The sequence below is a fragment of the Ziziphus jujuba genome, chromosome 8 (assembly GCF_031755915.1).
Source record: "Ziziphus jujuba cultivar Dongzao chromosome 8, ASM3175591v1".
NCBI lineage: Eukaryota > Viridiplantae > Streptophyta > Magnoliopsida > Rosales > Rhamnaceae > Ziziphus > Ziziphus jujuba.
In genome coordinates, this window is record NC_083386.1 from 29,545,036 (window position 1) to 29,555,634 (window position 10,599).

General features: G+C 35.7%; 2 protein-coding genes across 2 annotated transcripts; both read left to right on the forward strand.

The window, feature by feature from the left end:
• Positions 1-4,229: 4,229 nt before the first annotated feature.
• LOC125421638 (uncharacterized) lies at positions 4,230-6,744 on the forward strand. The gene is made up of 4 exons (XM_060819902.1): positions 4,230-5,097; positions 5,177-5,311; positions 5,459-5,991; positions 6,133-6,744. The coding sequence occupies exons 1-4, from the start codon at positions 4,515-4,517 to the stop codon at positions 6,742-6,744; spliced, it is 1,863 nt and encodes a 620-aa protein (XP_060675885.1). The 5' UTR covers positions 4,230-4,514.
• Positions 6,745-8,562: 1,818 nt separating this feature from the next.
• On the forward strand, positions 8,563-10,073 carry LOC107414939 (protein LEAD-SENSITIVE 1-like). The gene is made up of 2 exons (XM_016023155.4): positions 8,563-9,144; positions 9,263-10,073. The coding sequence occupies exons 1-2, from the start codon at positions 9,048-9,050 to the stop codon at positions 9,907-9,909; spliced, it is 744 nt and encodes a 247-aa protein (XP_015878641.1). The 5' UTR covers positions 8,563-9,047; the 3' UTR covers positions 9,910-10,073.
• The last annotated feature ends 526 nt before the right edge of the window (positions 10,074-10,599 follow it).

Genomic DNA, 10,599 nt, shown 5'->3' on the forward strand with positions numbered 1-10,599 from the left:
TTGAAATATAATAAATTAAATCACATAATATTCCAGAGGCATACTTATAAAAATTGAAGTCACCAACATAAATAAATATTTTCCTTGAAATATTTGAAAATCAAATCATGCCCAAAATAATGTTAAAACCACAAGAATTTCATATATAATTAAATTCCACAATTCTCAATACCATAAAATAATTTTCACATGGCATAAATTTATATAATGCATATTTTCTTTAATCAAAATAAATCCACCAATAATTTTCACAATAAATCAATTAAATAATTGATACATAGAATATAAATTTCAAACAGTCAATCCACACAGAATATTCACAAATTTAATTCCCGAAACTAATTTGAAGGTGGGTCACTCACCTTAAGCACGTATCTCAATCAAGATCCTCCGCAGGATCGACTCCACTACTCGCACGTGCACCTGAAACATCCACAATACACCAAACCAAATATATTAATATTTTAATCGGATAACTCCCAAATGGGTACCCGGGGAGCGAACACAACGACAACCACAGTTGACGAGTAATATACCGAATCGAAGCTTGAGGGACGAGGATTACAAATCCAGTCTTACTTCCCGGAGATTGGCCGGAATCTCGCCGGAAAGCTTTCAGGATTCAACTCTTTGATCCTCTCAATTCATCACGAATTGGCGGAAAAGGACCCTGGATTTGGATTCAGGGGGTTGGAATCAGTGGAGAGGGACTGGCGGTGCAACTGGGTACTCGCCCGAACAGTGACTTCTGGCGAGCTGCAGCGGTCACCGGCAACCGTCGCCGGCGGCGGCGCGTGTAGTGGCCATTGGCTGAGATTTTTGGGGGTTTTGTAGATCGAGGGGAGAGGATTCCAACGGGACCGGTGGTGAGGCAAACGGAGGCCGGACGGCGAAGAAATCGGGGTTTGAAGGTTTTCGACGCCTTGCCGGAAAACGCTCTGATCCCGGCACGTCGGAGGTCCGGTGGCCGTGAAATTTGGTGGGCTGGCCGGAAATGAGGAGGTGGTGAGGGGTGGCTGGCGCGTGTGGCTTGAAAATGGCCGAAAAGGGGTTAAATGGCGGTGGAGGGGAAAATCGCCGTCGACCTTCGCCTGCTCGATCTGGGCGCATCCGGCGACCGGCGGTCATGAGATTTTGGGGTTTGGCCGGAAATGGGGAGGGGCTCCCGTCTGGCCGGTGCGTGTAGCAAGGGTCGGCAGGAAAATTTGTCGATTCCAGCGGCCGGTCGTTTCTCTCTTTCTCTCTCCTCCCCGATGTTTTTGCCAAATAAAAGCCACCGTGGGTGACACTGTTCACCCACGTGGACCAATCAGGTGACGACACGTGGCATTACTGTGCACTTAAGCCAGATATAATAAAATATTACGATATCCGGCAAACTTCACACGTCTATAACTTTTTAACCAGATGTCCGATTTAAGCGTGCCGCTAGTCTATGGACTCGTATCGACGAGTACTTTACAACCATACAAAAGTCAAAGCAAAATTATACAACGATAAAAAGTAAACTCCCGGCACCTTTTGGACAGTTTGCACCTCGACTTGTTTTGCCCATAACTTTCAAACCGTAGCCCCATTTTCAACGTGCTACTAGTCTACGAACTCGTGCCAACGTGTACTTCGTAACGATACCTCAGTCAACCTAGAATTCCAACCGGAACAAAAAGTTAACTTTTGACCCCTTCGGTCAACGGTCACCTTTGGTCAAATTTGAGAAAATTCCGGTGTACTTCGGGACGGGGTGTTACAACTACTACAAAATTTTACACCACACCACATGTGGTAGGACATTTTCCTAGTCACAAATGTCTAGGATAGTATAAGAGCTATATATATAGAGTCCGGCTACCATCCAGACCATCCGCATGCGGACTAAGAGAAAAGATGATAATTTTTGAAAAAATCGTCATTCTTTCTCTTATACAGATAGTGAAAAGATGACAATTTTTCTCTTGATCTGGATGCAGACAGTCCAGATGTACAATTACACTTTAAACTTGGAGATGGAAGAGTTCAAATTTGAAAACTTGGATGAGTCACAGGCAGAGTGTGTATTGAGGATCAATTTATAAATATCCATCGAGAGTCTACACTGTAAACTTGTTTTTTTTCAATATCCAATCCAAGTTACCTCAGTTTCTCTTCCCGGTGACATATGTAGCAACCTTGTATCAATATACATAATTACGGAGTCTCTTGGTGTGCAATATCCTCTGCTTATTTTTTTTGTTTTAACCCCCATATAAGAAAGGAGATTACTTATTTAGTCTCAATCCAAATTTTACTTGCCCATTTTGGCACTCAAATCCTTAAGAAATAGATCATAGTTAGTAAGTAAGACCAAGGAAGAAGATGGACAAGACAGTGTTGGAAGCTGCACCATCATGAGATGAAAGCCAAAGTGAAAGGGCAAAGAAAAAACTTCCTTCCATATTTTGATTTCCCGAGCTAATTAAATATTTATATATTTCTTTCCATATCTTCATAACTCCAAAGTGAAAGGGCAAAGAAAAAATTTCTACAAGAAAAAAACATTATTTAGAAAACAATCCAAGAACATTTGGTCAGAGCATATTTTACTTACAAATTAGTCAATGGAATATAGGCCTGGTTTTACTCAAGATGTACATCAATTAGCTTAACTTGGTTTTCCCAGCTAATTAAACATATATATATATATATATATATATATCCTTCCATATCTTCATATATAAATCCAAAGTGTTTTTAAGGCGAAGAAAATATTTCGTACAAGAAGAAAACATGATTTAGAAAACGATCGAAAAACATTGTAGTCAAAGCATATTTTTTCTTATAAATAATGAAATTAATTAGTAATTTACAAGGAGAAGATGAATCACATGTATACGCACACACGCACTATACATATATACACACACATATATAAACCCGTGAAGTATTTTAAACTATCTAGTTATGGGAAAAAGTTCTTTTTGGTGAATGCTTAAAATATTGGGTCCAATTATTTGTAACATATTCTTATAAAAAACGTGAATATAGTAAATAGATCATGACACGCATGCATAATTATATACGAAACCCCTGTATAATACAATACAAGTTGCAATTAAAGGATGAGAACGAATAAATTTGAAGTCTGAAATCTAGTTAAGCGACACCTCCAATAAACTATTAATACCTCTTGATTCAAATCCTAGATCATGCTTGCCTTCATTTATCTTTTAACTTTTAATAAGCTAGAAATGTCACACTGGTTGGCTGCATTATTATGGTGGTCCTGATCTTATTAATAATGATAATATAGTTTCATATTGCGAGGTCCAAAGTAAATGCTTTCTAATTATGTATTTTTTTGCTTAAAGCTTTTTATTTTTATTTTTATATAAATGCTTTTTAATTATATATAGTTACTACTTTTCGAGGTTAATTGATTAACAATTATAAAGGAAAAAACTGCCGAGAGACAGGAATCTAGGAATATTAATTCATTAATTAGTTTTATTAACAGGCAAATTGTATTAGTTAATTTAGAAGGCAACCTCATCCTATGTATGCACATGTTCACACAGACACAGCCATTAGTTGATATTCTAATATATATTAAAACTCTTCTCTATTTCCTTTACCTACTCTACGTTTTTTATCCCTGTCAATTTTTTATGTGCATTGACCAGGTAAACGCCCACATGCAAAAGTCGTCAGTTTAGAAAGGAAAAAACATCACACACACTTATTAAAAAAAAAAAAAAAAAGACTGTTGGCGATGCGCATGCGCCACTATAAAAATAGAGCACTACTTATGCTTATATACAACGAAACTACCTGAAAGGCTGAAACATTTTATATTATATAAAGATTCACAATAAATATTTGCTCAGCTAGTGTATTTGATGTGTAATTGAAAAATATTATAGGTTCATAAATGTTCATGCTTGTTTTGGTTCATAGATGTTCATGTATGTTTTGGTTTTCAAATTATTTTGTGCACTGGGGCATCATCTAGTTTCCGTTTACCTTTTTGGGTTTTGCTTCTGGTAAGTTAGAGGTTCATCTTTAAAATATCTGAAAAACGACAAATTATTATTATTTTTTTTTTTTCTCTATGTATCATGATAATGCATGTAAAAATAGATATACTAAACATTAATTGCCTACCTTGCCTAGTATATTACTACAAAATTTCACACCACACCACATGTGGTAGGACATTTTCCAAGTCACAAATGTCTAGGATAGTATAAAAGCTACATATATAAATATATATTTTTAAATTACGAGGTTTAGCCATCGAGAGTCTACACTGTAAACTTTTCTCAGTTTCTCTTCCCGGTGACATATGTAGCAATCTTGTATGCATATACAGAATAACAGAGTCTCTTGCACGCAATATACACTGTTTATTTTTTTGTTTTGACCCCCATACAAGAAAAGATGTTACTCATCTAGTCCGATTCTAAATTTTACTTGGCCCATTTTGGCACTCAAATCCTTAAGAAATAGATCAGAGTAAGTAAGACCGACCAAGGAAGAAGATGGACAAGACAGTTTTGGAAGCCGCAAAATCAGGAGATGAAAGCCTTATTCAAGAACTAAAGGAACATAAGATTGATCCTCACCAAGTCACAACCCAGATTATGAACACCATTCTTCACATTTCTGTGAGTTTCAATCAAACGGGAGTTTCAAAAGGAGTTCTTCGCTTATGTCCATTTCTCCTTTACCAAGCAAATTCTAATGGCGACACTCCTTTGCATATAGCAGCAAAAGTTGGGAGCCTAGAAATGGTTGAACTTCTTGTCATGGGAGTATCCAATAATGACATGGAAAGCCAGTTACACGCTGATCTTTTAAGGATGAAGAACTTGAACCAAAGAGACACCGCTTTACATGTTGCTGTGAAAAACGGCAACTTTGCTGTTGCAAAGCTGCTGATGGAAAAAGATGCAGGGCTGTTGGATTTGGTGAATGGAGCTAATGAATCTCCACTTTTCCTTGCTGTTGAAGGGTCTTTTCTAGACATTGCACAACACATTTTACAACATTTTCCTTCAGCTCCTTGCTGTGGCTCCAATGGAATGAATGCTTTGCATGCTGCAGTGATTCGTACCCATCATGGTGACCATATTATGCACCATCAATTTGTTATATATATGCTGAGTTGAAAACTGATCTCCCTTCCCCTGAAATGTTGCAGGTCAAGTGTTTGAATATCGAGCTCCTGCCTTATCTCTGGAGAAACTTAGGAGGCAGCTAAGTGGCTTTCTTTTGCGTGCAGGAGATCAGTGCGTTCACACAGGAGATAAGGCTTACCTCCAGCTAACACAAATAGGTTAATTAATTGTCCGAAGTGCTAAAACATTGTGTATAATTTCCCTGATCAAGACCGTTTTCCCATATGCAGAATTAGTACTATTTGGTTCCGGTTTTTATTTTCTAGCGAAAAGGTACTATACTAATCTCCATGAATATTTGGCAGACATAATGAAGAAACTGCTTGAAAATAGAAGAGAGCTTGCAGAAGAAAAAGATGAATTTGACTGGACTCCTCTTCACTGTGCAGCACATCTTGGTCACGTTGGAGCAGCTCAACTTTTACTTTCAAATTCTTCTACTTGCATTGCATACTTTCAGGACAAGGAAGGCATGTCTGCTTTGCACATTGCAGCCATGGAAGGCCATGTCAATTTAATGGAAGAAATTTTGCATCACTGTCCAGATGCTTTTGACATGGTTGACGAAAGAGGCTGGACTCCTCTTCATGTAGCAGTTGCAAACAAAAAGCTTAGCGTGGTTCAGTATATACTGAAGAGTCCTTTTCTTAAGAACCTCATCAATGTAGCTGATAAAGAAGGGAATACTCCACTGCATCTGGCTGCTGGAGGTGACAAGTACAGCATTATAAAAATCCTTGCGGATGATATCATGGTTTTCAAGAAGGCTCAAAATCTTAATTTTCAAAAGCCTATTGACTTGATTCGAACTAATCCGAATATGGGTGAACTTCGTAAGGCATGTGGCTGAAGTTATTAACTAATCCAAAGAAGAAATTTTTTTTTAGTGAACCATCTTTTTTAGTTATAATTTGAAACTAGTTCCTTCTTTCATTAAACCAATTGAATTAATACTCCTCTCCCCTGTAAATTTTTTCAGTCTTTGATCGCAAAGAAGTTGGAGAAACAGGGCGGCCGACCAAGTCTGCGATCACTTGTCCATGGAAAGGAATATGGGAACGTAATAAAGAAGAAATTCAAAAACATAGTGGGATATAAAAGAGCAACACATGATGATCATGATCAGGCAGAAGAAGTTGGTCGTGAACATCAGGACAAAGACATGAAATCTTATAGACTGAAGAATATATCCAGCATTCATCTACTGGTAGCGTCTCTTATTGCAACAGTAACTTTCACAGCAGGTTTTACAATGCCTGGAGGGTATGAAGATCAAGACCCTTTGAAAAAAGGCATGGCATTGTTATCTAACCAGACATCTTTCCAATTGTTTGTGATAGCAGATTCCATAGCCTTTTACTGCTCATCTGCGTCGGTTTTCTTACAATTTTGTGGTGCCGTAGAACATGACTATTATCTTCTTTTGCGTTTTACGAGGGTTGCAGCAACTCTCACTTATATTTCTAGCCTTGGAATGGTAGTGGCTTTTACTTCGGCAATGTATGCAGTTATGCCGCACTCAAAGCTAGCCGATTATACTTTGGTTTCGGGCATCTGCTGTGTATTTGTATATATCTTTGGGTTTTTGTAGATGTAAAAAAGACAAATTGTTTGAGTTGTGTTTATGGTTAAATGAAGTTAATCAGTGGAATATAGGCTTGGTTTTACTTAAGATGTACATCATTTAACTTATCTTGGTTTTTCCAGCTGATTAAACATATATATATTTCCTTCAATATATTCATAAATCCAAAGTGAAAGGGTGAAGAAAAAATTTTCTGAAGTGAATGAATTAGAAAGAATGAAGAAGTAAGGAAATGAGATGACTCTTTCTTGAACTATATCATAAACAGATCTTCCCCTCCACACCAATCACGAGTTTTTCCCCGCGACCCCGTTCTAATCGGCAGGCTATCTTTTTTATCAATTCCCTTTCCCTTAGGTTAAAACAACTGAAGAAAACGATCCAAAAACATTGTGGTCAAAGCATAGTTTTCTTACAAATTAGTCAATGGAATATAGGCATGGTTTTACTCAAGATGTATATCAATTAACTTAACTTGGTTTTCCCAGGTAGTTAAACATATATATATATTTCCTTCCATATCTTCATAAATCCAAATTGAAAAGGCAAAGAAAACATTTGTACAAGAAGATAACATGATTTGGAAAACGATCGAAAAACATTGTGGTCAAAGCATATGTTTTCTTACAAATAATGAAATCAATTAGTAGTTTACAAGAAGAAGCTGAATCACATGTATACACACATACGCATTATACATGTACATATATAAACCCATGAGTACAGGAAGAAAACATGATTTAGAAAACGATCGAAAACATTATGGTCAAAGCATATTTTTCTTACAAATAATGAAATTAATTAGTAATTTACAAGAAGAACGTGAATCACATGTATACTCATATACGCACTATACATATACATATATAAACCCATGAAGTATTTTAAATTATTTGGTTATGGGAAAAGGTTCTTTTTGGTGAATGCTTAAATTATTGGGTCCAATTATTTGTAACATATTCTCATAATAAACTTGAATATAGTAAATCGATCATGACACGCATGTATAATTATATACATACAAGTTGCAATTAAAGGATAAGAACGAATAACTTTGAAATCTAGTTAAGCGATACCTCCAATAAACTATTAATACCTTTCGATTCAAATCCTATATCATGCTTGCCTTCATTTATCTTTTAACTTTCAATAAGCTAGAAATGTCACACTGGCTGGCTGCATTATTATGGTGGTCCTGATCTTATTAATAATTTAATAATGATAGTTTAGTTTCATATTGCGTGGTCCAAAGTAAATGCTTTTTAATTATATATAGTTACTACATTTCGAGGTTAATTAATTAACAATGATAAAGGAAAAACTCTCGAGAGACCGGAATTTAGGAATATTAATTCATTAATTAGTTTTATTAAGAGCAAATTGTATTAGTTAATTTAGAAGGCAACCTCATCCTATGTATGCACATGTTCACACGGACACAGCCATTGGTTGATATTCTACTATGTATTAAAAATCTTGGGATTCAGAATTTTTTTTGTCTCCATTTCCTTTTCCTACTCTCTACGTTTTTTTATCCGTGTCAATTTTTTTATGTACATTGACCAGGTAAACGCCCACATGCAAAAGTCGTCAGTTTAGAAAGGAAAAAACATCACACACAATTAAAAAAAAAGAAAAAAAAAAGAAAAAAAAAAAAAAAGTGAATACAAACATAAGACTGTTGGGGATGCGCATGCGCCACTATAGAAATAGAGCACTACTTATTCTTAGGCAAATACAACGAAACTGCCTGAAAGGCTGAAACATTTTATGTTATATAAAGTTTCAGAATGAATATTTGCTCAGCTAGTGTATTAGATGTGTAATTGTAAAATGAAAAACAAATTTATAATACTTTGTCCACCAATTATGTTTGATAAACTTTTGGTATAATGCTTGTTAATATTTTTTTTAAATTAAAAAAAAGGATAAATTTTAGCTTCCTCTTTTCCCCACTTTTAATTTCACAATCTTTAGAAATTTGTATTCTTTAGATTTAAACAAAACCTTTCATGAGTCAAATAAAATATTACAAAAAAGTTGTTTTCGGATCCTGAATCAAACACAATCTGGTTAATTAATTAGTATTCAATACTTCAATTAATAAGATCGGAATTCTTTTGGTCTACAAATAACAATTTGATCATATATATATATATATATATGTATGCCTTAGCGTCATGGCAGAAGCAGTCCTTTGGTGTTGTCTCTGAAGAGTGAAGAGGAGTAGCTCTTTAGGGAAAAGCATATATATAGAGAGAGAGAGAGAGAGAGAGAGAGCGAGGGCCAAAGATAAATAGAAGAAGATCATGGGTTTGATTTCAAACAGGGTACTTTTCAAGAAGATGCTCCAACCAGGAGATCATATTTACTGCTATAGAAACGCTCACTCTTACTCCCACCACGGTTAATTTTACTTTCTCTATTAGCTTCCTCATATTAATTAATTTCTCAGCATCAACATGCTTCTTGAAATTCCTCAATGGTTAACAACATGATCACAACTTGTTTTCTTCTTCTGCAGGAATATTTGTGGAAGAAGATACAGTGATCCACTTCACAAGAACAGACGAAGAACCTGACTTGAAACCAAAACCCAAATGCAGAATCTGCGGCTACCATCCAAACGAGCATCGAGGAGTCGTCAAAACTTGTCTCAAATGCTTCCTCGACGGCAACAGTCTCTTCCGCTACGAATACGAAGTTTCCAAAGCTCGGTTCGTGGTGCAAACAGCAGGAGCATGCAGCACAGGGACAGCAGACAAGCACAGCGAAGTTATCAAACGGGCCACTGAGATGCTGGAAACCAATGGTTTCGGAAAGTATGTCCTTTTGGAGAATAACTGCGAGACCTTCGCGGTTTACTGCAAGACAGGCAAAAGATCAAGCATGCAGGCTGTCTCTCTGAAAGCTTCCGGCGAGATTGCTTCGAAAAACTTGACGGAGAAATCGTTTTCTGTAATGAATGTTGCTAAGACTGGGATGAAAGTTTTGGCGCTGGAGAGGAAGTTGGACACCTTGCTTGAAGATTTGTCGGTGCATGATAATCTGCAGAACAAGGGGAAAGAGGTGGTAGCAGCAGTGGAGGGTAATTATGATGAGATTGAGGAGTGCAAGAATGTGAGCAAGGACATTGGCCAAGAAGAAGAACTATTTACCACTACTCCTTGATATAAAAATGGAAGTTCAATTATGGATGTTGAAAGCAAATTAATCTACTGTGTTACTCTTTTATTCTAGGTGTGTCTTAATACTAATCCAATCTCTTTCTCTCCCTTTCTAAGTATTTGATCGTGTACTTTTCTTCTAAAGCAATATATAATTTCCATTTCTTATACCGAAAGCAATTCCCTTAATTTATTTATGAACAAATTTCAGTTTAGACCCGTAATTACACTTTGATTTCATATTTTAATTTCCCTTTAGTATTCTATATCATCAAAATAGATCTATTTATAAGTTCTTACCATTTACTTTTAACCGTTTAAGGGGAAAAAAAAGAAAGAAAAAGAAGAAAAAGGCAGTTAACAACCAATATTTTATGATTACATAATATTGTGAAAATCTAATTACGATCTAAAGCTATTAAAATTAATGGGTAAAAACTAACTGATGAGTCTGAATGATGATTTTCAAAAAAACATGAAATTTAAAGTGTAACTAAAATAAAAAGGAAGAGGTTTAAATGGGATTTTCCTTTATTTATTTAGTATCAAAAGTGATTGGAATTATGTAAAGATTCTATCATGATAGGGGACAAAAATTTTGTTTATGATCAAATTTTATTAGACAAGTCGTTTTACTAGTAATAAGTGACTTATTGCTGGAAAATCCACCGAAAAGGAAAAAAAAAAAAAAAAA

What these genes read in the sequence shown, in the direction of transcription:
- LOC107414939 (XM_016023155.4), top strand. Translation starts at nt 9,048, where the DNA reads ATGGGTTTGATTTCAAACAGGGTACTTTTCAAGAAGATGCTCCAACCA. An exon ending in TCACTCTTACTCCCACCACG is followed by an intron (nt 9,145 to 9,262) that starts GTTAATTTTACT and finishes CTTCTTCTGCAG; the next exon opens with GAATATTTGTGGAAGAAGAT.
- LOC125421638 (XM_060819902.1), top strand. Translation starts at nt 4,515, where the DNA reads ATGGACAAGACAGTTTTGGAAGCCGCAAAATCAGGAGATGAAAGCCTT. An exon ending in CCTCCAGCTAACACAAATAG is followed by an intron (nt 5,312 to 5,458) that starts GTTAATTAATTG and finishes AATATTTGGCAG; the next exon opens with ACATAATGAAGAAACTGCTT. An exon ending in ATATGGGTGAACTTCGTAAG is followed by an intron (nt 5,992 to 6,132) that starts GCATGTGGCTGA and finishes AAATTTTTTCAG; the next exon opens with TCTTTGATCGCAAAGAAGTT.